Below are 27408 nucleotides of genomic sequence, written 5' to 3' on the forward strand. Positions count from 1 at the left end.
CAGTACATGACAAATCATGTGTAGAACAGGACGAGCTCCTATTTTCCATATCTCGGCAGGTGTCTCTGAGACCTTGAGGCTGAGTTTGAAGGACTATCAGTCATACGGACCTTTATACGAATGATGTCCCAACTTATGTCGAATCACTTTTCGTTAGGGGCGCATCTACAACGAATAGACCTCACTCCAACTAAAGTATGCATCTGCGGGATGGGATCCACGATATGGACCATCTCTTATTGTCCTGTGATAGAGCTCGATACTGCTAGACCTTCCTTGCTCAAAGAAATCGAAAGAATCTGAAAACAGCCTGGTTATTCGTGATATTCTGGTGGCTAACGATCTACCATACATGTGGTTTATCAACCATTTCACGAGAGATTACGGCTTTTGTGTCCAGTATACGTCTAATGTTGTGGAGAGGCTGCTCGATTTTGCTTGTGTTGATTTGCCCAAGCTCGAGAGACTGATCTCACTATTTGACGAATCTTTTGACTGCTCAAACATTTTAACTCTTGACCATGCCGTCGATGATTTCTCTCAGTTTATGCGAATGGCACTGAATGAATGCGTCCCCATCAAAAAACCGTATCGAAGTCGGGCCTGCTGTTACCGCACACTACGTACACTGAAAATAGCGAAACGTGCTGCATATCGTAACTCGCGTGATCGAAGGAGTCCTGCTTTTCGGGTTTACTACAACAGCGTCCAAGCATTTTATCGACATTATAACAGCCCCCGCAGGTACCTGCGTAATATTAAAAAAGCTGCGCGTGCATCCTCAACGCTTCTGGAGCTACGCAAACAATAAGAGCAAATTTTTCGGCTTCCCAGGTTTGAGCTGCTACGTTTTAAGGACACTTTTGTTCCTGACAACATGCACCCCATGGTCCTTCATGCTGCACTTACTAACAAACCTGCCAATGCACTTCATCCCATGCTACCGGTCATTAATACCTCGTCAGTCACCCGCGTAATAGACCGCCTAAAGATGTCCTACACCGCTGGCCCTTATGGCATCCCGGCAGTGATCCTTAAAAAGTGCACTGCGTCGATTGCTCCGTTACTAGCAAAAATCTTTGCGGAATCGCTACGTTCATGCACCTTCCCTGTCTCTTGAAAGGTCTCATGGTTAACATCAATCCATAAGAAAGGCTGCAAGAATGAGGCTTCTAAGTATCGCGGCATTACATCGTTAAGGGCCGTTGCGAAAGTGCCGTTGCGAAAGATCTGGCATCCCTCAAGGCAGCAATCTGGCTATTTGTCCTTCACATAAATGATGTTTCCACAATCCTTCCTGGGTATAATAACCTGCTCTACGCGGACGACACCAAAATCTTTCGTCAAATCCAGGGACAAGATGACCATCGGATACTCCAGGCTTCACTGGAAGACTTTTATAACTGGTGCACGCGAAACTCCTTAACCATTTGTGTTGATAAGTGTGTTACCATTAACATCATCTGTTCGCGCTCTCCAGAGCATTTCGACTACACGCTAAACGGGCAAACTTTGCCGAGAGTCGATTGTGTCATGCACTTGGGTGTTCTCGTCGAAGCGAAACTCACGTTTGAGCAACACCTTGATCACGTTGTGACAAGATGTAGTCATTTGCTACGTTTGGTCGTTAACCCAATCTGCACCAAAACTCTGTATTGTACTCTTATTCGGTCAGTGCTGGAGTATGGCAGCGTTGTGTGGTGGCCCTCCTCTGCTCGGGAGGTTGCGCGCGTTTGGAGTCCATCCAGCGTAGGGCTACCCGTTTTGCGCTCCGTTCGTGGGGGAGCAATAATGACAATGACAACACGACAATGCGTTTTTTGCTTGGCTTACCCCAACTCGACGACCGGGCAAGACTGGCATTCATCGTTGGGCTTCTCAACGGTAGCATCGATTGTCCGGCTTTGCTCTCGTCGATACAGCTATACGTGCCTGCAAGAAACCTCCGCCCTCGGGCGATGCTGGCCATCCCGGAGACCAGTACCGCCTTCGCCACCCGAGACCCGTTCTTGCGCATATGTCTTGCTCTGAATGCGGCAGCTGATGCGTATGAACCCGGCATGACGATATCAAATGTGTTGAGTCGCATTAATTTGCTTCGAGCATCTCGTCAGAATGTTTAGCATCCTTGTGATTGTTGTGTAAAAGCGTGTGACTATGTAAAAAATATATGTTATATTCGTATTGTACTCCTACATATATCGAGTGGGCTTATGAGGTCCGTCGATCATTTAATAAATATACAAATATACAAACCAAACCACCCATTTCAACCAACCAAACAGCATCACCGGACTATCACAACCATAACCGACAGCAACAGAACATAACCCCACAACCAGTAATAGTATGAGATGAACCCACACACCAAACATCCATAGAACCCGACACCACACCTAAACTTGTTGCTATTACATTCAGCAGATTATAAGGCCTTTAGCCTTATCTAAATTTACAGGAAACAAAGGTCCTGAGAACAATATCTCATGATGTATTGAAAATATGACGGAAGCCGTTATTATGTCAATTTAAATTAAAAAATAACAGTGCGCACACAAAATTGTACAATAGGACAAAATTGAGCGCACACAAAATTGTGCTACAACACAATCCTGTGCGTACACAAAATTGTGAAGAGCACAAAATTGTGCGCACACAAAATCTCGCTTTAACTCAAAATTGTGCGGTGACTAGTGATGAGTCAAGTAGCACTGTGCCACCACGCACACACAGCACAGTAAAATGTGCGAGCACAATTGCACATTTTATAAAATTGTCGTGCCACATTTCGCACATTTTTTGTGTTCCGCACGATTTTTGTGCTCCGCACAGTTTCTATACTCCATTTTTCATGATAATTTTACTCTCCAACTCCGCACAGTTTGTGTGCTCCGCACAGTTATTGTGTGCTCCGCACAGTTTCTGTGCTCCGCACAGTTATTATGCGCGCACAATTACACCGCGCTCTGACACCAATCGAACAAGACACGACATTTGTTGTGAATTTGATCGGTTCGAGACGATGTTTGTCTTGTTTGTTCGAGATTTCGACGGGAAATCCTCACGTTTGTTCGACTCTGATTTGCTGGTTATACCAGCGGCACACGAAGCGTAAACTCAAAAAGTTCACGCTTGAATTGTATGGGAGAGCATAAACTTCCCGTCAAAAGATTATAGAGTTGTATGGCTTAAATCCAGTTTACGTCAAAGTTTACGCCTCGTGTGACGTCCGTATGATGTCTGTCCGTATGATCAAGGTGGAATATAGAGGAGGTGTCTTCTTAGCGTTTGGCATGTTGCCATTTTGAGATTCAGTTTGACAACAGCCGTCGATATTTGTGTACAGGCAGCAGCTGCATTATAACTTGTAAAATGCCGATTTATGGAGTGTGGATACAAAATACGTCTTTTAGTGCTAAACAAATGTTTATCAAACGAAAACAATTCATTTATCATATCCAAATACCAGTAACATTCGTCGCATTTGACAACTGCCGTCGATCCTGGTTTTGTGCTTTTTTCTAAAGCCTCGATGTCCAATTGTTCTACATGACGACACCTCCTTTCTACCCACTTTGCGTATGATGTTGTAACGGGTCGAAAACACTTCGAAGCAGTCGGCGCTGTTTTACCAGATCTACCGTTGTTTCTTCTTCACTGTTACTATCGTCACTTACGAAGTGGGAGAAAATCATTTCAAAGTTTTAAACAAGGATTGTTAGCTTGATAAACGATCGTGTCTTAAATAAATTTGTTTACGTTTTTTTATTTTGATTTTGAACATTTTGACACATCGACAAAGGCTTTCACACAGCTTTAACGAAAGAAAAAATTTAACGAAACTTGTGTATCACAAGAACGGTTTCAAAATGCATATCGATTTTCCGTTTGTCTTGACGCACTTGTCTTGTGTCATTTCCGTTTGTGTTTAATAATCAGGCCTAATAACTGTGCGGAGCACACAATAACTGTGCGGAGCACACAAACTGTGCGGAGCACACAATCTGTGCGGAGCACACAAACTGTGCGGAGCACACAAACTGTGCGGAGCACACAAACTGTGCAAACTGTGTGGTAGCTGTGCGGAGCACAAAAAGTGTGCAAAGCACACTAACTGTGCGATAACACAGTAACTGTGCAAAAATTGTGCGGGAACACAGCTACTGTGCGACCACACATTAAGTGTGGTACTACGCACACACAGCACAGTAGACTGTGCGTGGTACCACAGCACCACACAGTGAAAAGTGCTACTTGAACCTTCTGGTGACTGGTGACAAGTGTAGTTGTGTTACTGTTTAGCTCCTTGTGTTTTCCTGTAAAACGTGTGATATAAAGAGCTGAGCGCTCAAAAAAATTTCACAAGTGCTGTTAAATGTTTGCAAACTCTTTCGGTGTCACTGTTGATATTGTGTACGTTGTTTATTGTGCAAAATTACGGGTGGATTGTGTGGTCAACAGCGTTGTACGTTGAGACGTCGATCCTTCCCGGTGTAGATATTTGTTTGTGTTTGTGTCCGACCAAATTGTTGTGTGTGTGACACCGAAGAGTGTGTGTTTATTTTTGCTTGAAGACGCCTGCGTAGATATCAATGTAAGTATAAATAATTGATAATAGTTTCGCCCGTGATTTGTTTTTCGGCATGGAGTGTTTGAAATGCTCCGCCGTGATCGTAAACGGCGATGACCCGATCGTTTGTGCCGGGAGTTGTGGGTTTAGTTTTCACCGTCGGTGTATTACACCCACACTCAATAAGCCTGCGGTAAAACTTTTAAGTGAGAACCGCAATGTTGTATATATTTGTGACATCTGTTTGGATCAAAAAGCGGGCTTGGTTGATATGGAGATTGATGCAGCTAAATCGAATGATTTGCTTGCACAAACATTGAGGGATTTAGAGGTCAATGTGAGCGTGTGGATATCTAACGCTTTAGAGAGAGGAATCGAGACTCTCAAAACTGAGCTTTGCGCGCAAGTGGAGCGTAAGTTGGAGACAACATTGCGTGAAACGTTAAGTGCTATAGAAGCCTCAAAAATGTCTAAGGTGGCTTTGCGTGCAACTTCTGACACTATGAAAACCAGCGAAACAGTGCAAGAAATAAATTTAGAATCATGGGCGACAGTCACTAAAAAAAAGGAAGAGGACAAATAGTGGGGACAGTAATGTTCAAACTATTATTAATAGATTTGACGAGGGAAACAATAAAGTTACTCCCAAAATTAGGAAAAATGACGATATGAAGGAGTCCATGGGAAAAAATAAAAACAAAAATAAGAATAAAACACTGGTTATTGTTCCTAAGGTGGTTCAGTCTTGCGATACGACAAGAGCTGATCTACGCGCGAAATTGGATCCGAGGCGACAGCAAATATCGGAATTCCGTAATGGCAGGGACGGTCAAGTTTATGTTCAATGTTCTGCTCAGGCGAATTTAGATAATGTTAGAAATGAAGTAGAAGGCATTTTAGGAGACGGGTATTTGACTTCCTTGCCAATGGCACGAGTAAAAATTATTGGAATGAGTGAAAAATATTCTGAGTCCGACTTAGTAGATCTTTTGAAATCTCAAAATGAGTTAATTCCCTGGAAACAGGTGAAAGTAATTGGAATGTTTGAGAGTAAGATCTACAAGTACCAGAAACACAACGTGGTATTGGAAATCGACAATGAGACTGATAAATGTTTGGAAAAAATCGATAAAATCAATATTGGTTTTGATCGTTGTAAAATTTCTAGGAGCATACATGTTATGCGTTGTTTTAAATGTGGTCAGTTTAACCATAAGAGCACTGAATGCCAAAATAAGGAAGCTTGCTCAAAGTGCAGTGGTGAGCACCGAACGTCGGATTGCACCTCGTCCATCCTAAAGTGTGTGAATTGTGTTTTGGCTAACACATCTAGGAACCAGAAACTACAGGTACAACATGCGGCCAATAGCTATGAATGCCCGCTATTTAAAAAAAACAGGTAGAGAGACGAATGCAACTTTCTCAATAGCAGGGAGGGGTGGAATTAGGGCGGTTCAGAGAGATTTTATATTTCAATGTTGCCGGTCTTTCATCTAACTATGCTATGTTTCGTGAGACAGTAGAAAAAGTTCAACCTTTGTTGGTCTTGATCTCGGAAACTCACGTGACCGAGGAGGAAACATTTGAGCAATATTATATAAAAGGTTATAGGGTAGTGTCGTGTTTATCACATTCACGTCACACAGGAGGTGTTGCAGCTTATGCCAGAAGTGATATTGTCCTTAAAGTGATCTTAAACGAGTCATTAGAGGGCAATTGGTTTCTCGGTTTAGCGATTTCTCGGGGTATGACGGCAGGAAATTATAGCATATTGTATCACTCACCTAGTGCAAGTGATTCAAGGTTCGTAGACATTTTGGAAGAGTGGTTAGAAAGGTTTCTGGATTTTAGTAAAATGAACATTGTCGTCGGTGATTTCAATATTGACTGGGTGAATGTTGAAAAATCTGGGAAGCTAAAAAGCTTAATGAATTCAGTAAATATGATCCAAAAAGTCAACGAATTCACACGAATTGCTAGGCAGAGCAGAACATTGATTGATCAGGTTTACAGTAGTATTGACTCAATCAAAGTCACTACTGATCCGCTATTGAAAATATCGGATCATGAAACACTTGTTTTGACCATAAATGATGAGCATTGTAAAACGGTTCAACGTAAAGTTAAATGCTGGAATAGGTACTCGAAACTTGCTCTTTGCAACAATGTGTCACAAGGCTTACATTATGTCGCGTCCAACTTGGATGAAGCAGCTGACTTGTTATGGAACACGTTGAAAAATGCAATGAACACCTTGGTGGAAGAAAAGACAATTGTTTCAAGAGAAACTAGTAGGTGGTATACTTTGGATCTTGCACGTATTAAACGGAAAAGAGACAAAGCGTACAAACAATTTATTAGAACTAACACAGATTATGATTGGACTGAGTATACTACACTCAGAAATTTATACAGTAGAAATCTTAAAAACTCACGCAAAAATTACTATAGCAGTGAGATAAATAAGCACAAGGGAGATAGCAGAGAATTGTGGAAAGTGCTAAAAAGCATGTTAAGGCCAGATGAAGCACATGTTTCTATTGTTAAATTTGACGGTTTGATCGAATCTGAAGACTCCATCATCTGTAACAGGTTTAACTCGTTTTTTGTCAACAGTGTTTTGGATATAAATCAAAACATTGATGATGTTAATGAGCCTTATTATTTGTCGCATAGAGAATCTCCACGAAACCATTTCAGATTTCAAAAATAACTCTTAGTCAGCTAAAGATTATTTGTTTCAACCTGAAAAAAACCACAGGTATAGGGAACGTGAGTTCAACAACCATACAGGATTGCTTTCATGTGATAGGAGATGACCTTTTGATAGTGATAAATGAATCTCTAGAGAGTGGAATTTTCCCAAAAACATGGAAGGAATCATTGATAATACCTATTCCTAAGGTGAGTGGAGCTGCCAATGCGGAGGATTTTCGTCCTATCAACATGTTGCATGTGCTCGAAAAGGTGCTGGAGACAGTAGTTAAGGAGCAATTGGTTCAGTTTCTGAATGGAAGCGAGCTGTTGATCCGAGAGCAATCAGGATATCGGCAAGGACACTCTTGTGAGACTGCTCTGAATCTTGTACTGGCGAGGTGGAGGGTGTTGATGGATCGGAGAGAATCGATAGTTGCTGTTTTCTTGGATCTAAAACGGGCATTTGAAACAATATCTAGGCCATTATTGCTTTGTACCTTAAGGCGTTTTGGTATTGTGGGAGGGAGCTCAGTTGGTTCGAAAGTTATTTAAAAGACAGAACTCAGAGAACTTTATTTGGTAACTCTGTATCAGAGCCTATAGAAAATACCCTTGGAGTTCCGCAAGGAAGTGTTCTTGGACCAATTTTGTTTATCATGTATATCAATGACATGAAACAGGTTTTGAAGGCTTGTGAGATCAATCTTTTTGCTGACGATACTGTTCTGTTTATCTCGCACAAAGATGTCAAGCAAGCAGAGTCTCTGATTAATATCGATTTAAACGCTTTGGATGGATGGCTGAAGCACAAAAAGCTGGCATTAAACATTAATAAGACTTGTTACATGGTGATGTCTGCGGGTGTATTGGACGAACCTCCATCTATTGTCCATCGGAACGAATCGAAAGAGTTAGACAGGCTAAATACTTAGGGGTAATCCTAGATGACAGGTTAAAGTTCCTCGCTCACATTGACTGGGTCATCGCTAAAGTGGCTAAGAAGTGTGGAGTAATAAGTAGATTGGCGAAGGATCTCGACTTCTTTGGGAAAGTTCACCTCTACAAATCATTGGTATCGCCGCACTTTGACTTTTGCTCGTCCATTCTTTTTCTTGGCAATAAGGGGCAAATTAAAAGGCTTCAAACGTTGCAAAATCGCATCATGAGGTTAGTACTAGGGTGCGGTCGACGTACGCCGACCACTGTTATGCTAGATATTCTTCAATGGATGTCGGTAGAGCAGAGGATTGTATACCAGACCATGATCTTTATTTTTAAAATGTTAAAAGGCCTGTTGCCTGGGTATCTGGGGGAGAGCATAATTCGGGGGTACGACGTATACCGGCACTGCACACGCAGGGCTAATGAGCCGAGGGTACCCAACTTGCAGTCACAAAGTGCCAGAAACTCTTTGTTCTTCAAAGGTATTCAACGGTACAACAGATTACCCGGAGAAATAAAGAATGCCAGAAACTTATTTGATTTCAAACGTAAGTGCGTCATTTATGTTAAGCAAACTGTGTAACGTGAAATATGTGTAGATGTCCTATGTCACTATGTAATGTGTAACTACAGTTGTCATCACGATCTTGATGATGATGATAAGATTTTTTCTTTATATATGAAAATTTAAATTAAAAAAAAATATATAAGAAAGAGACAACACAGGTTTGAGACACGCGCGCGTTGAAGTGGACATTCGGAATCTATTTGCCAACCATTGGCACTAGTGGAACTGGCCATATGCATGTTGCAGTTGTGTTCCGATAAGTAGTGCGCCGGATCCACTAGTTGGTTCTTGGCGAGCTACGTAAGGGACACATTAAATTCTCCTGCTTCGGAAGGTAGTGCCCTGGAGCCAGCCGTTGGTGCCAGAGACCCTGGAGTCAGCGGTTGGCACTAGTGGAACTGGCCATATGCATGTCGCAGTTGTGTCCTGATAAGTGGTGCGCCGGATCCATGAATTGGTTCTTGGCGGACTACGTAAAGGATGCTAGGGAATATTCGATGGAGTATGACCCGTTTTTTCTTGATGAAACTATGTTGGTCATCTTGGGTGTGTGTATGACTCGGACGGTTCCTCTGAGAGTTTTCCGAAGCCACCACTTGCTCGTTTTTTATTTCATAACAACTATTAGAGTAGAATTATCTTATAGATACTTTCGTCCTTCTCAAACCTGTGTTGGGGTAAGAGGTGGGACTTATCATCATCATCATCATCATCACTAGCGGTGACACAAAAATTCTACCACCATTTTATTGAGTGTGCATTTGTGCTCGCACACTTCACTGTGCTGTACGTGCGTGGTAGCACGGTGCTACTTGACCCATCACTACCTGCTAGTGATGGGCGTTTCGGAGCGCACCAATGGCTCCGGAGCCGGCTCCGCACCAAAGGCTCCGAAGCTGGCTCTGCACCAACGACTCCGGAGCCGGCTCTGCTCAGGAGCCGGCTCCGCACCAAGGGCTCCGTAGCCGGCTCCGGACTAACGGCTCTGCACTCACGGCTCCGTTCCAACGGCTGCGGAGCCAGCTTCAGGCCCACCGTTCCGGGGCCGGCGACGAATCAACGGCTCCAGACCAACGGCTCCGAACTAACGGTTCAATAGAGACATCATTGTAATAATAATATCATTGTAATGATAGCGTAATAAAAAAAACGAATATATCTTCTCGCACGTGTGGAAACCAATACACGATGTGATTGCAGTATTGACTTGCATGACGTTGTGTAGCATTCGTTGGTCTTGCCTTTCTTAACAATATTCAAAAGTCATCGATGTTTTTTTTTGATAAATTCTTTTAAACATGACCTACTCCGCTATTTACGGATTTTCTCGATTGAAACTTCATTGAAAAAGTTATTTTGGTCCTTTGTGTTAAAACCGGCTCCGGAGCCGTTGGAGCGGAGCCGTTGGTGCGGAGTCGGCTCCGGAGCCGTCGGAGCGGAGCCGGCCCCGGAGCCGTGGGTGCGGAGTAGTGATGGGTAAATTCAACAAAAATCCGGAATCGCTTCCAAATGACTCCGCCAAAATTGGAAGCGGTTCCGGAAGGTAGGTGCAAAACTCCGACCTCGGAGTCGTCTGGAGCCGTTCGGAACCGTTCGGAGCCGTCCGGAGCCGTCCGGAGCCGCTAGTCGGCAGCCGGAGCCGTCCGAAGCCGTCGGAGCCGTCCGGAGCCGTCGGAGCCGTTGGAGCCGTTGGAGCCTTTGGGTTTGTCAGAGCCGTCGGAGCCGTCCGGAGCCGTCGGAGCCGCTAGTCGGCAGCCGGAGCCGTCCGGAGCCGTCGGAGCCGTCCGGAGCCGTCCTGAGCCGGCGGAGCCGTCGGAGCCGTTGGAGCCGTTGGAGCCGTCCGGAGCCGTCGGAGCCGTCGGAGTAGTTGTATTAGTCGGAAGCATTCTGAAGCGCATTAATTTCCAGAAATTAGTGATAATTTTATTGTAAAAAACAGCTTACGAGTAAATTTTTCGTCGTTTATTGATATGAAGTTTTTTTGTGTGTTTTTTTTTCAAAAATAAAGCCAAAAATAATTGTTTGCTCCGTATATATATATATAGGAAAAAAAAATGAATAAAATTAGGAGGTCAAGGAGCAATAGAACTATGACGGGAGGTGGGTTTGATAAAATACGAATCAACGAGGCAGACGAGTGTAATTATGGCAGTTTTGCACGGTTGTTTACATCGACTAACGTGTATGGTTTAGGCCGCACTTGTTTTTTACCGAATAACATGATGGCACATGGACAAGACAAAGAATATAACTATCAATCATCCGTCCATCTTTTATGAAAATAATGATCAATAATAGTTTGAATTCATAGTTTTTCCCTATATATACGGAGCAAACAATTGTTTTTGACTTTATTGTTTAAAAAAAATACAAAAAAACTTCAGAGCAATAAATGAAGAAGACTATTTTTTTTACTCGTAAGCTGTTTTTTAAAATGAAATCATCGCTGATATCGGGAAATTAAAGCGCTTCAGAAGACTTCCGACTATTACAACGACTCCGACGGCTCGAACTGGCTCCGTCGGCTTCGACGGCACCGACGGCCCCAACGTCTCCTACCGTTTCCGTTGGCTCCAACGACTACAACGGCTCCGTCGGCTCCAACGACTACGACGGTTCCGACCGGCTCCGGACGGCTCCGTCGGCTCCGGACGGCTCCAACCGGCTCCGTCGGCTCCAACTGCTACGACGGCTCCGACCGGCTCCAGCTTCCGACTAGCGGCTCCGACGGATCCAACGGTTCCGACGGCTCCGGACGGCTCCGACGGCTCCAACGATTCCGGACAGCTCCAACGGCTCCAAAGGCTCCAACGGCCCCGACGGCTCCGGACGGCTCCGGACGGCTCCGACGGCTCCAGCTGCCGACTAGCGGCTCCGGACGGCTCCGACGGCTCCGGACGGCTCCGACGGCTCCGGACGGCTCCGACGGCTCCGGACGGCTCCGGACGGCTCCGACGGCTCCGAACGGCTCCGGACGGCACCGGGCGGCTCCGACGGCTCCGGGCGGAATCGACGATTTGAATTTTTCGGAATCGGAGCCGGAGTAGCAATGCTCGGAAGCGATTCCGAGCCGTGGGTGCGATTCCGGTTACCCATCACTAGTGCGGAGCCGGCTCCGAAATTGTTTGGAGCCGGTCGGAGCCGGCTCCGACTTTGGAGCCGTTTTGCCCATCACTATTACCTGCCATACATTTTAACAACATTCACAATGTTTCAATAGAATATTATTGACCAGCTATAAACTTTACGCTGTTGAGTCGACTGTACGCCCTTACTAATGATTTCGTCGTTTTGTCAATTTTATTTCAAAATTTTATACGTTTGCTGTTTACTTCCACTCGAACACCAAGTGTGTGCAACTCAGTAATTTTACACTATCCCTGTTATAATTTATTTTTAATCTGTTCTTATTATTTGTGGTTACACACATATTTCCACTACCGTTAACACGTGTCCTTTGCCGTCGTCGATGGGTAGGTCGCTGCAATTCATCATTAGTTTCAACACTCAGTACGCAGCCCACAAGCCGACAGATTGGATGTGTTTCGTGTCCTAGAGAATATGTTTGAAATAGGTTCATTCATTAGCAAGGGTTAAATAGTTATTTACTTTGACATGCGCTAACGACAGAAGTGTTCTCTAATATTTGTGAAAAGCTATCAGTTTTTAATAAAACTTTGACATGTGTAATTAATTACCAGTAACAAGGAACATAAATCTTTTGAAGAATGAAATCAGTTTGATTAACAGTGTAAAGCGTTGGTAATATCTAAAGGTGTCGAAATAAACGTGTCAAGTGGTGGTTGAAACTATGAAAAAATATTCTTTATTCAACAAGAACAAAATTGTTTCATGAGTTATATGAACCACATTCGGCCATCAATCGTAAGGATAAACCTGTGAGTCCTACTAGAAAAGAAAATCACATACATTATTTATTCACGATCGAACAAAATCGATAACGTTGCTGCTCAGGACCTTTCTTTAGGACCACCTGCTGTGCCTGTAACGGACAACATTGATGATGCGTGTTATCATCATGAAAACATGGGGTCCGTTCACGAAGGCATACACGGCACAGTGGAACCCATCAAAACAAAACATTGTGGTACACAGTTAAAAGATGCGTGGCAATCGCGTGTTGACAATTCTACACACCATCAGTTCGTTCCATTGGTATGCGTAGCCCTTTCCGTATTGGTGTCACTATTACAGGACTGACCATCCTTAGGAGCAAGCTACTTTCTACCGATCCGGTGAATGTGGCCTTTTTCGATTTTTCCCGGTGACGAAAGCACGTGTCGTCAGTTACGGCTAGCGAGCGCGGTTGGCCGATATGGCAATATTGATTCTAAATCAGCGACTGGAACGGTTCCGGAGAAAGTTGTTGGAGAACGAGGGAGATCCATTACGACACAGAGTAATGTTTCCGTGCCGACATGCAACCCAACACATTTATGGAACCACAACGAACAAGAGTATCCTCAGTTGGATGACGGTGGTCAAGCTAGACGAACGGCATTGTTCGTGAAGTGTTCCAAATGCATTCTGGATCATCGAAAGGGGCTTATCATTGGCTTCAGAATCGCAAGTGTTAATGAAATCCACAACATACCGCCACTATATTTATGTACTATATAATGTGCCAATTGTGTATTGCAACTGTGAAGAAGAATGTGTATTTACGAATGTTTTAGTTGATTTGAATGTTATTTAAATAAGCTAAATATTAGTTTCAACCTAATGAACGAACAAACTAAAAGTCAAGTCAATGCAATTTTTCTATGCGTGGGATTCGAAAAAAATCATAAAAATCAAGCAAAACATCATGACGTGCACTAACAAAAGAAATTGCAGATTACCGTTCATCGATCGATACATGGTAAATGTTTTATGAAGTAAATGCATTTGCTCCGCCCCGATGCGTGAATAACGAGGGCAAATAGATGTGATTGGAAAGAAAAGTAAAAGCAAGTTGTATGTGCAGTGTATCGCCAGTGTGATAAGCCGTTTTTCCAGATCAGTTTTCTGTTAATCATTTCGTACAGTGGAAACGAGTGTCATCATAGCTGCACGCAATCAATCGCATGCAGCTAGAATAGTAAAAGAAGTGAAAAACAACAATTTATTGAGACTGCTATTTCTGCGATGCACGAACTAAGATCACACAGCTGTAGGAATTCCCGTGCTTTAAGTTACAACTTTAAGAAAACTACAGTCGAATGTAACGAAACGTCATACATAAGACAACATTTTAGTTGTTCCAGTTGTCATGTAGCTATAGAATCAAGTATAGACAAACAACAAACCTGCAGATGTACCGATAATCAAACGAGCTATGATACACAAAATGGTTTACCTTTGCACGTGCGTAACTCAGTCTTAGATTCCACGCGAAGAGGATCGCTTCCTTTATACCACTGTCAGACAACTAATCATATGGCTACTACAAACAATGAAGAGGCCACCGACGGTTTTAATCATTTTGCTGTAACTGTTGATAATAGTGATAGCTTTGAAGTGTTAATGCCAAACTGTGTTGAGCAGAAAAAAGAACATCCGTCCCGTGAAACCACCGTAGCGGAACAGCAAACGAGAGGCCCACGTACTGTACATTCCAGTCCTGTGGGAAACACTCGCTATCGGCGATACAGCCAGGACTCGTGCGTCCCGGCCTTCGAACGATTATCCGTTGCAAGATACGCCAAAAATGCTACGCTTAGCGATAGCTGCCACAATATTAGGGTAAGAAACATTCTTGAAGCATAAGAAATATAGAGCTTTTTTTTACTTTTTACACCAACGGTTCTTACTTATTTATACTCCGTATGGGCATATAACCCTGTCTCGCATTGCATGCAGTGTACATTCACCATTACTGTACTTTTATTAACCAAGATATTATTCAGTTTTATTAACCAAGGTATTGCACAAAACAGTATATTTCGGTTTTGGTATTAAACAATGTTAATGGGTATTTTTTTATTGAGTCATGAACACAAGCATTAGGAGTTTAATCCACTGAAGTCACGTTTATACTTTATATACAAATTGCATAAGACATACAATAGTTTAAAAATATTTTTTCTAGAACATAGATAAAAAAATGCCAAACTGTGTTGAGCAGAAAAGGAACAGCTTTTAATGGTGCTTTTTATGGCGAATCTCGAAACGTGAAAATGTCTATACACATTTCAAACAATCAGAAAATATATGAAAAACGCAATAATTATTGCTCGATAATCGAAATAATAAGTAGTTATTTAGATTTGTTAGTAATGTTAAACCACGTTACAAACAGTATTTTACATTTTGACTAAACAAAAACTATAGAAACTCAGTTTTGGTGGCGAGATACATGGTTCAAAGGCAACAGATACCGCGTTCAGGGATAGGTACATGCATAATAACGGATCCCAAGCGCCAAATGATGTCCGAGACTGTACGATGGATTCTTGTTTGATTGGACCTACTGCCATTTTGGACCATTCGTTAACTCGTATGACTTAACAACATGCCCGTCATAGGTTCAAACCCCGTGTGGACCAAACTACCATGTGTTACACATGATGTGTAGTATTGACCATCGTCTTATGGGTAAACGAATAAAGGCATTCCGTGTAACCAGACATATTGAGACAATTTCACGCCGTGAAGCGAAATATTTGCGAAAATATTTGCCGTGAAACTGATTGTTTTGTATGATTGTTTGTGCCTGTTTTGAGATTGTTTTGTGCCGTTATAGAACGCTATGGAATGTAGAATTTTAATTTGGTTGTTGGTAGAGAAACTAACCGCCAATCAACTTCGCCAAATAAGTAGCATGCAGAGCATGACGCCTGTGCTCTTATGTTGATCTTGATGATGAACTTGCAACATGAACATGATGATGAACATGAACATTTTAATGATAATAGTAACGATGATAATATTCCGCAAGTATTTGCTACATTTAATGACACAAATTATTATAGTTTACATTGTTCTTCATTCCCAGTTTAAGCTCCGTTTTTTCTCAAAATTTTAACCTAAACATAGAATACTGCGTTCCTTAACTATATATACTACAATTGCATTGATAAGTATTGTGATTAACGTTTGATTTGCTCTATGATAAACGTCACAAACTTCCGTGACATTTGAATATGAACGAGGAATGGTAAAAAACATGTTTAACAAAATGCATATACGTTTGTAATTCTTCTTCGTGGCGTAACAACCTACGCGGTCATGGTGGCCTCTACAAGCTTTTGGGACTTATTAGTTAATCACGCAGTCAGTCAGTCCCTTGCAACGGAATGTCGGGTCCATATGAGTTTTGAACTCACGTTGGGCATGTTATCAAGCCATGCGAACTGACGACTGTACCAAAGGACCGACCAATTACAGAATCGATTGATATTAAGGTCTGATTTCCCAATAATAAATTATTATGTTATATCATACGCGTAAATAAGAGTCCAATGATAGAGAGACTATAAGTAATGTGTTTGTTTTTTTTTTTGTTTTCAGAAGGAACGAGGTTATTGCTGTAAAATAATAAATTAAAGTACATTTTATTTGGAAATGGTACCGACCAATTGCCCTCTATTCTTATGTATTACTATTATTACATTTTCAAATCTCAGCCAATTCAGAATCTATAAGGATATGCAACGTGGAGAACATTTAAAAATTTATAGTCGTGTACATCGATTTAATGTTGTCGTGTATAAGATTCGTGACAATCTGTTACGGATTGTTAATGATCCTTTGTACACTAAACTATACTGATTAAGATATTTTTTCAATTTTTTATGTAGTGTAATGTGGCGCGTCCAAACAAAATTCAATACTATACAACCACTTTCAATGAATACATCTTTAAAGTAAAATATCTTAGAATTATTATTTGTTAATTACTTTAAATTGCCAACACAAAATTACTGTAATCAGAGCCGCTTTTCTTTGTTCGAAGGTAATATGAGTACAAAGTATTGTAAACCGTTTTTCATTTAATTCCTAGCATGGCTATTGATTTCGATTGCTTTGTTGGCCGAGTCCGTCAACATTCGATTGCCACAAAATCGATCTCACTGAAACGTAACGATAAAATTCCACCTTCTTACTTGAGAACTTTCCGGAGCTACGCTATGAAACGGGCAATACGCTGACCCGATTTCAATCGAATATGCACCAATAATTTCACGTGTGAGCCGTACTTACTCTGTCTACTTACCATTTCCATTATTTTCCCTTCCCGCAGCAGATGTCCCAACAACATCATGCATCCATGCGACATAGCACGGACAATTTAAGATCTATTAATAACCACCAGGGCTCCATTACCACAGGACTTCTACACAAACGCGAAGGGAGTGAAATGGCAGCGGTTGGTACTGGAACCGGTGTAGGTTCTGATCTGACCAATCACGGAAAGACAAAATATTTCATGCATCGCATGACTGCCCAAGACTTGGGAAGCGGTCTTGAACCGTCTTCCTCTCAGGACAGTACAGCCTCGCCGAGCTCGACAATTCCACCGAAGTCGCTTGAAGTTGTAGTAGAAGCTGACCCTGCCACCATCAACGGGTATGGGGGAATGGTCAACGGAGGTGTATCGTCTGCCAGTCCGAAAGATAAAACCTTCATTGATAAATTACCTCCCTTGGAAGACATTATGGAAAGCCCCTTGCTTAAGACACCGGTCGAGAAGTGGCTCCAGACCGAGGATCGACTGTCCCGTGAGGAGGTCGCTCCACCATATGGTACAGAGGAGCACAGTCGTAGGTAATTCCACGGTTTGTTGTTTTTCAATTGAATGTTCCAAAAGTGCACTCAATGTGTTCAGTGGCCAGTTTTTCCAAGAAAGCTATAGGCAAGCACATACAAGTTAAACAATCATAATGAACGTTACGCTCGATCTAACACACAAGAACGAAGGATGATCTCAAAACCAATGGTTGATAATCATGCTGATATAAATGGTATAAATAACGTCAGATTTCAATCATCATAAAGTCGAATAATCAACCGTTGGATATTGGGGGACCAGGGCCAGGAGTTTTTCTTTGCTAATTGATGTTTCATGTGTTTTTTTTTTTATTTGTAATTAGCTCTCTGTATGATCTGTTGCTTTTCTTGATTTATACTTTGTTGGCTTGTCTGTGATAATAAAATAAATAACACGACTAATTGGCAATGTTATTGATGTGTTGTCGTATTAACAATGTTGCATTACATATTCAGTCCCGATCTTTACAGCAATCTATTTGGTCCAAAAATAAATGCCAGTGAAAACATACCTGGTACCCCGATGGATACGCCAGACATTGTATCAGAATTCAATAAAAGTTTTAACTCCAGCACAACGAGCATCATCAACGAGCGACGACGATCGTCCTCCAAGCTGCTCGGGCTGACCAGTGACCGTGATCCAACCTCAGTGGGTGGAATAGGAACGGGAACGCACAGCTCCTTAAGCGATCAACCGACTGGTGGAACCACTCAAGGTGGCCAAGGTTTCGGTGGAACGAGCGTGGATAAAAATAGTTCCCTTGGAAAAGGAAGCCTACGAAATCTGCTCAAGTTACGCAAGGCTTCCGACCAGTCACAAGATACGCGCCGCTCCAGTCAGCAGGATAAAGAGGTAATTTTATCGTGAGCTCTAACAATCGCTCGTGATCAGACGTCATATGTGTGTCGCAAATGATTACTTGAAATTTATCATAACTGCTGCCCTTAAAGCAATAGAAATATCCCTCACCCAACCATAGGATGCGGAAAGGTGGAATTCTATTATTAGTATCCGAGCATTGCGTTCCGCACGAAAAGTGCACACCGGGTTGTTCTCAGTCTTGGCTACGACTTGGATTGGTTTTTTACCTTTCGCAATACTGTAGAAGTGATAAAAATAGAAGAAAAAAAACTAATATCCTTTAAGCAAAAAAAGGAGAAATATCTTATTGAACTTAACAATACATTAAAAAAGGCTTTATTTCCTTACTATAATAGCCAAAATCAAGGTCCAGCTATATCTCAACTGTAGTCTAGATCTAGAATGTTTTAGATTCGACTCGCGAGAACTTGTTAATCTTTCAAATTTAAATGACGAAATAACAATAGCCCCTCCATGTATTTTGTGAAGAGATATGACTCTAGATAGTCGAAGTCTATCTCAGAAAGAATAACCCTCTGTATGCTTTTTAAAATAACTGTTTGAACAGCATAGGAGCATACAAGCTTTTTTCGTAAAATAGAAGAAGAAGAATGTTTTATGTTTTGCAATAAGATCAAAAATTCCTTACTGATTGATTTTTTCTTAATTTATTTTTTATTATTTTAGTATATCAATTATTATATTACTTAAGTATATAGGACTGGATGAAAGGTTATGGAAGTTTCAATTAGTATCCATCAGAACAGAAATTTGATTCAAAAAGAAGAGAAATCAATATCATTTTTGATTATACTAAAGGTGAAATTCTAAATTTATCATGATAAACTTATCCCGTGAAACCGTTGTGCAAAACATTTAATCAGATACTTTAGTTGGAAGTGTAATGAGAAGTATCGATTTTAGCTGCTAAACAAAAAAAACTCAATGAAAAAGCAAACTCACAGTGACAGATAAGTAAAGAATTAACAGAAAAGTTTGGAACAATTAGCATATCAAATTCGTCTATGATGAGAACTTCCGATGTATTAAAAAACATGAGCAACAAATTCTGCAACAAAATCAAACCATATTTATGAAAATTCTTGATGTGGCGTCATAAGCTACATTATAACTAAGCTCCAGCTACAGTCACTAAAAACTAAAAAATAACACAATGAGGCAGAACTCCGACAACACACTGATGATTCTCTCGATTTTTTGGAAAGCTTCTTTATATGAAATGTCATAAAATGTTTCAAAATATTTGAAATGTCGTTACAAACATCTGGATTACTAAGGGTTAGGTCTTCGATAAAAGCATATAAAGCAGTCAGTATGATGTACAGCTCTGAAACTCTACAGTACAGTTGGTTGTTATATTGAAAAGAGATAAAACCATTCCATCGAAAATGGAGAATTTGTGAAAACTTAAATCATGTAAATCATGTAGAATATGCCATATTTTTTCTCTAAAGAAGTATTATATTGATGCAATTTTTTAACGATGACACGTATATTCATTCCATTAATGCTCATTATGTGTTTAAAATAAATGTTTTATGTCTTAAAAACACAAATTTATCAAAAGTGCTGCCTTCATGGTATAAAACATATTGTTATAACATTTTGAATTTAATAATTCTCAATTAAAAGGGTAGTCCCAAAACTATTGCAAATGAATATTATGGTGCATTTATTTCGTTTAGTATGATCTCGAACACTCCTCGCCAAGATTAATATCAGAAAGAAGGTAGTCTCCTGAGATACGCAGTACTTATACGCAGATTCGACCTTTTTCGGTCCCCAATAATAGTGTATCTCGAGGAGCGCCTGTACTTTCAGAATCAATTATGATATGAATATCAATTTTAGGAAACTAGGAACAATATCGCAATTCTGATTATTGTTTTTGCAGGGACTGGATCCCGAGTCTCTTATGTTCCGTGATGGACGGCGAAAGATTGACATGGTACTGTGCTACGAGGAAGATGATCAAGGTGTTATGACCGAGTTGGAAGCTCTGAAACGACACCAGCGCAAACTGTTTCAGGAAAATCTCATCCGCGAGGGGTTGGAATTCGAGGTGGAGGACAAAGCACAAGCCTTCGATGGCAAAACATACTTTGTCAAAATTCACATACCCTGGCGTACGGAATCCCGTTATGCAGAGGTGATGAATTTAAAGCTACCTGTAAAAAGATTTATTACAATCAGCGTAAAGGTCAGTATGAGCTGAGATGGGAATCACGAAATTGGGCTGAATGATTTTGTTTTTATACCACAGGAAGAGGAAACTGCACTTCGCCGCCAACAAAATAAAATTCTAAACTACTGGAACAGGTTCATGTCTATGACCGAGTACAACCACGAACGTATCGAGAAGGAGCCTTCCTTTTACTCTGCAACGGCCAACGGAAACCCGGAGGAACAGTTCATCGTGAAGGATCGTTGCACATCCTATACCAGCGCTCAGCGCAGTCTGATAGTTATGCAAATCCTGATGAGAACAAGGTTTGACGAAACGGAGAAAGTAAACAATGTTGGCATTCGTCGGCTGCTGAACGATGGTACCTACCTCGCCTGTTTCCCTTTGCACGAGGGTCGCTATGATAAAGACCATTCGTCCGGTGCGCTATTCGATCGACGGCTTCTTTACCTCGAATGGGCAAGACCGATCAAGTGGTACAAGAAACAGCCCCTTTGCCTTGTGCGAAAATATTTCGGCGACAAAATTGCCCTCTATTTCAGCTGGCTCGGTTTCTACACCAAAATGCTATACGCACCGGCCATAGTTGGGCTGTTCTGTTTTCTGTACGGTCTTGCCACGATGGACTCTAGTGATAACATTCCAACAAAAGAGATATGCGACGAAAACGGACCGGGAAAAACCATGTTATGCCCGTTGTGCGATCGAGCATGCAGCTATCAGCAGCTTCATGAGTCTTGCTTTTTCGCACAGCTCACCTATCTCTTTGACAATCCGTCCACCGTGTTCTTTGCGATCTTCATGTCGTTTTGGGCAACCACTTTTCTGGAGTTGTGGAAGCGAAAGCAATCAGTGTTGGTGTGGGAGTGGGATCTTCAGAATATTGAAAATGAGGAAGATATGCGACCAGAGTTTGAGACTACCGTCAAGACGTTTCGCATAAATCCGGTCACCCGAGAAAAAGAACCTTACATGCCGACGTGGACCCGAGCAGTCCGCTTTGTAGCTACATCTAGTGCTGTTTTGTTCATGGTATGTATCATGCGTGACCGTGTGAAGACCCTTTGAGTTGGTATGGAGTGATTGAATTTCTATTTGTATTTCATAAATCTTTTTGCACATTGTCGCAGATTTCGGTAGTTCTTGGAGCTGTTCTTGGAACCATCATTTACAGAATTTCGCTCGTTTCGGTCATCTACAGCGGTGGGGGATCATTTTTTCGAACGCATGCCAAACTGTTTACTACCATGACTGCGGCGTTAATCAATCTTATCATCATCATGTTGCTCACACGTGTAAGTGCATCATATTTCTACTATCCAGCTAAGATCACTTACTCTTACGATCTTCAAACTGAACAGATATACCATAAATTAGCCCTGTATCTAACCAATATGGAAAATCCGCGCACTCAAACAGAATATGAAGACTCCTATACGGTGAAAATATTCGTGTTTGAGTTCATGAACTTCTACAGTTCATTGATCTATATAGCATTCTTCAAGGGGCGCTTCTATGACTATCCCGGCGATGATGTGGCCAGAAAAAGTGAATTTCTTCGGCTGAAGGGCGATATTTGTGATCCAGCTGGATGTCTCAGTGAGCTTTGTATTCAGCTAGCTATAATTATGGTCGGCAAACAGTGCTGGAACAACTTTATGGAATATTTTTTCCCGTAAGTATAGACTTTATGGACTTCATACAAATGGAGTTCACATTTACTAGTACGTGCCTTCCAACAGTGTTCTGATAAGTTAGCCTCTCCACTCCTTTACCATCCGTTAGTGCCTTTTACAATTGGTGGCGTCGGCGAAAGCACAAGCAGCTTACAAAGGATGAAACCCATTTGCACATGGCATGGGAACAGGACTATCATTTGCAAGATCCAGGAAAATTAGCTTTGTTTGACGAGTATTTGGAAATGAGTACGTAGTGCAGAGCTTGCTTGAAGCTTTCAAACGAAACTGTATCCTTCGTGTATCATGCTTTTTTGTGTATATTTCTTTTCAGTCGTTCAATACGGATTTGTTACACTTTTCGTAGCTGCTTTTCCATTGGCGCCCTTATTTGCACTACTTAACAATATTGCTGAAATTAGGCTAGACGCATACAAAATGGTAACACAATCCCGGCGCCCACTCGCAGAGCGCGTCGAAGACATTGGGGCTTGGTATGGTATATTGAAAATAATAACGTATACAGCTGTCGTGTCAAATGTAAGTATTGCATTTCAAACCCAAATATGGGAGAATAAATTCTTCATTCTCCTCAAAAGCTTAGGAGAATAGCAAATATTTTAGTTATTATTTCGTTTAATGTTTATTTCTATAACAGGCATTTGTTATTGCTTACACTAGTGACTTTATCCCACGAATGGTCTATAAGTACGTGTACTCACCACAATTTTCGTTGCATGGATATATTGAGCACTCGCTTTCAAGTAAGTAACAAATACAAAAAAGTATCACAAATAAAAGCTACAGGTCTGATTTCTTTGGGCAGCATTCAATACCTCCGACTACAAAGAGGAATGGGGTACTAAGACGGAGTCGGACCCGGACACTTGCCAATATAGAGGGTATCGTAATGGGCCAGATGCTGACGAGCAGTACGGGCTTAGTCCACACTACTGGCACGTGTTTGCAGCGCGTTTGGCGTTCGTTGTTATATTTGAGCATATTGTATTCGTTCTAACTGGTATTATGCAATTCATCATACCGGATATACCAATCGAAGTAAAGACACAAATCCAACGTGAACAACTCCTTGCGAAAGAAGCCAAATATCAGCACGGATTGAAGAAATCTCGTGAAACCGATTATGAAGAAATTCTACATACACTTCGCGAACAAAGTAATAACAGCAGACAAGGTAATTGAACGTGATGAACATGAATGTGTGAACATTTTTTCGTATACCAGCATATTTTAGAAATTGTATTATTTTGTTATAGGTTCTCGTGATCCTCATTACCACTGATGTAATTTAAATTTTTGCTTGGATTTTGCTTTCTTTTTACTGTGTTTGGATAAAACTGGTAAATAATTCAATACCATCTGTCATACAGGAATGCGGGGCAGCTGGGCACGCCGTCTAAGCAGACTCAGCGATGGACTTGACGCTCATGTTGAAGTTCCCAACCGGCCAAGGCACTCATTAGAATCGACTGTTTGGGAAGTTACCTAGCATTAGCTGCTGCCCCTGTTCGTCTGACTCAGGCAGATTGACGAATGGATGACATGATAATGAGAAACGCACTTTAGTTGCAAGATAAAAGTTTTCAACACTACTTACACGTAAATCAACACTATTTACACTGAATCAATCAATACGTAAATCGTATCACGTAGTAGTACGAAACGATTACATTAAAAACAAATGAATTCATTTGGCGATTTTTTGTGCAACAATTCATAGATTTTATAGGTAAAAGCTTATAGGCATCGTCCATGAAACAAAATTACTTTAATTAAACATATAGGTTTTTATTTTGATAACAGTATCATTTTATTTATTATTCTTATGACGAAAAGTATCGAACCACTGCGCAAAAACGTGTTCAAAAATTCATCTCCATCCGAGACTGAAATCTGTGAAGGTGCTTTATTTCTACTTATATGCTTATATGCGTACTTAAAGTCAATGATTAAATTTGAACGAGTTTTCATATGTAACAATAGTTTTTTTTTACTTTTTTTTAATGCAAGCAAGAGAATAATGTAACTTGTAAGATAAAAAGCGTACAACAACCGGATGATATTTGGACGTATTGAAAAAACACATTGCTTACGGAAATCATATCTTGATCTCTATCGAACGGTTCATTAACATCGAAAATCGATCGTCAAGCATTGGTTCCACATCGTCATTCACTACATCACATATTCTGACAGCGTGAACTTGTTTGTAAAAATTGTAAATTGATTTAGACAAATATATAAAACTCGAAGTACAGTTACAGCGTTGTGGCAATGCAAATAGTAGTGAAAATATACCCGTATACAAAGTATCTAATTATTCAAACGCATTTTCTGTGTCTGACGCGAGCAGCGAAGCTTTGTCCGAAACACAGCCGGATCTAGTACATTATATGGAGGATTCTCATTAATGCAAACTATATTTTTAAGCCTGCGATTATCGTTTTTCTCTAAAAGATGCGGTGCTAGTAGCAGAAACAGTTGCTCAGTCCAAGCAGGCAAACCACAGCTGGAGAAGCACAATTCCCAGTACGGTAGCCCCAGATGAGCAATGCTCATTCGCAAGTACTCTGTGAACGATTCTGCAAGAAATTGCCAACGTAACGAATTTGTCTCGAGGAGAAATATTTTTGGGCTTGAACTTTCCGGAGTTTCGTACACAAGACACACCTTGGCCAGGTTTGCAATCGTGCTGAGCTCAAAAATTTTGCTTCTTGAATTAAGATTAAGGTGATCGAGGTTTCCCGAGCTAAGATCAACGTAATTCGATTGCCGGATGATGGGTGGAACTGTGAGAGTCGTATTTGGACTAACGGTTAGGATGGTGTCAATGTTGTCCCTTACCAAAGTTATTTGTATTAAATGTGGAAAGTGTATGTGACCAACACGTCTTACATCGTTGGCTGGAAGTAAAGAAAAGAATTGGTTAATTAATTCTGCTGGATTATAAATAATCTTCAAGACTCACGCGAATATTGGTAGCTCCAGTAAAAATTGAATCCATCCGTAGAAAGATAAAATCGCTTCATGTCGTCCGGAAGATAAACATTGTGCCTCGATTCCCATGCTGTAACTTGAGCCTTTTCGCATGGCAGCCGTTTCTCGAGCGTCACGTTGGTTATTCTTGGAATATTATCTATAATGAAAATAAATGAGGTATAACGAACGCAACCTCTTTTCCATGACCAGTGACTTACTCAACACTTTTGCTAATCCCAAGGAAAGATTTTCGTAAAACATATCTTCCGTATCATTTCCGATTTTAAGACCGGCCATTATGAAAGAAATCGACCTAAGGACACTAATAAACAGTGGAAATGTGAACGTTGCTAAGGTAACCAACGAACTTAAAAGGTATCGCAATGTGCGTGACATCCAAACCACAGAATACATACTGATACACACACCTTATTTGGAAATCGGAATATTCCATTCCAAACACTGTAGTCTGAAGTGATTATTAAGTCTTTGCATACGATTCTAATAAAACAATTCTCCGGAACTTTAGAGCGATCAGCATTTTCCTGTTTATTTTTATTTTTCTTTTGTTAACGAATTGTAAATTGAAATTTTGAACATTTGCAATTTCTCGTACTTATTACTTGAGTGCAAATAATAAAGTAGTTATTTCCTTGATAATCGCATTTCGAACTTCATCGGTTTCGAAAATGACCCACAGAGCAAGACGAGAGTTTTTGACGTTCGAAAATAGCTGCATCTCACTCATTTTCTCTAGCTGTCGTTTACTAGTTTACAGTGCTTGTTTGAGGTGAGCTATTGTGCTCTCCCTCTCCCACTTCGCTTTAAGCACTTCGTCAACCTTTGTCCATATGCTTTTCGTTGTGTAGGTGTGTATACAGTGAACCCTCTCTTATTTGACACCTCTCCAATTTGAAAAACCTCTCTTATTTGAACATTTTGCACAGTCCCTTGATTTCCAGTACATTTTTGTTCCTCTAATTTGGAAAACCTCTGAAATCTGTGTCCCTCTTATTTGAGTATGGTGTTGCCATGGTTATTGAAAGATGTATGCTCAAATTAGCGATTCTGTTCGCAGTTTCCTATAGCAACAGTTAAGGCTGCATACTAAATGTTCTGTCTCTTTCTTGTCTTGTATGGACCTTTCATTCACCTTCAACCTCTGTAATTTGAAAACCCCTCTTATTCGACAGTCCCATCACCTCTCAAATAAGAGAGGGTTCACTGTATTGTCGCTCGATTTGTCGTGCTGTCTCTTTCGCTCATGAGGAAGCGTGAAAAAATGTTAACAAACTCAGCGATGATGTGAATTAGATATGCACAATTTTGTTGATATTTTGCACTGAAATTGACTACAGTTTAGTGCAAATGCTTTTAAATTAATGAGTAAGGAACGTAGGAATGCTGCGCAACGCCGTTTAAACACCAGATTAACAACGGGTGCTATTCTTCACCTTGCAGATGAACAAAATGTGATGCTGTGCGACAAGAGGAACGCTGTATGAGATGACCTGCATTTTTATGTTGTATTAGTTCGGAATTGTTACATGGTACGCTTATCCGGATGTGTTTGTTTGTTAAAGTGCAACCAACCTTCCACCGGTATCGTCATGGCGGAACAAATCCGGCGCTGTGGCCCCACCTAAGAGAGTTTTTGGTGTGCCAGGAGAATCGCAATGACTGCAAACATCGGTTTCCCACGTCGTCATTTACCGGCATTCACATCGACGGAAAGTAAGAAAGACACCAATAAGCGGAGAACCACAGGTAGCTTCCGATATGTTTTGTAAGGGCTGCACTCTGTGTTCCGTGAAATGAAGGTATCCACAAAGGTATACAAATATGTGCATACTTTTGGTTACATGTTTACCTCATCTTCCTTTTAGACGGACTGCTTACGGTTGAGCTCATCTGTTCGCGATATTCAAGTGTTGCTGGTCTACCAAATTCAGCACTCGAGCTTGCTGTGCGCATTCTGCGCACAGCGTCGTACGTCATTTAGGAGCGCCACAAATGTGGTCCCTAATTTTTTAAAAAGATACGTAACACGCTTTGCGAACTACGTTTTGGTAGAATTCGATTTATTCCTTTTTCTTTTAAGCCGCGGAACGG

At 41.1% G+C, this 27408-nt stretch overlaps 2 protein-coding genes across 3 annotated transcripts; one reads left to right on the forward strand and one right to left on the reverse strand.

The window, feature by feature from the left end:
* Window positions 1–11962: 11962 nt before the first annotated feature.
* On the forward strand, window positions 11963–24052 carry LOC120902984 (anoctamin-4). The gene is made up of 12 exons (XM_040312126.1): window positions 11963–14522; window positions 17023–17546; window positions 18006–18405; window positions 20330–20635; window positions 20699–21652; window positions 21751–21915; window positions 21982–22295; window positions 22406–22545; window positions 22631–22836; window positions 22955–23060; window positions 23123–23491; window positions 23688–24052. The coding sequence occupies exons 1-12, from the start codon at window positions 13926–13928 to the stop codon at window positions 23804–23806; spliced, it is 4200 nt and encodes a 1399-aa protein (XP_040168060.1). The 5' UTR covers window positions 11963–13925; the 3' UTR covers window positions 23807–24052.
* A 560-nt stretch (window positions 24053–24612) lies between these two features.
* Window positions 24613–26193, reverse strand: LOC120902985 (tubulin polyglutamylase complex subunit 2). 2 transcript variants are annotated; one of them, XM_040312128.1, is made up of 4 exons: window positions 25725–26193; window positions 25515–25618; window positions 25286–25453; window positions 24613–25220 (listed from the first exon to the last, which is right to left on the reverse strand). In XM_040312128.1, the coding sequence occupies exons 1-4, from the start codon at window positions 25748–25750 to the stop codon at window positions 24631–24633; spliced, it is 888 nt and encodes a 295-aa protein (XP_040168062.1). In that variant the 5' UTR covers window positions 25751–26193; the 3' UTR covers window positions 24613–24630. The 2 variants fall into 2 exon arrangements, with proteins under 2 accessions (XP_040168062.1, XP_040168061.1); XM_040312127.1 differs by having other exon boundaries at window positions 25515–26193.
* Window positions 26194–27408: the final 1215 nt, after the last annotated feature.

The sequence above is a fragment of the Anopheles arabiensis genome, chromosome 3 (genome assembly GCF_016920715.1).
Source record: "Anopheles arabiensis isolate DONGOLA chromosome 3, AaraD3, whole genome shotgun sequence".
NCBI lineage: Eukaryota > Metazoa > Arthropoda > Insecta > Diptera > Culicidae > Anopheles > Anopheles arabiensis.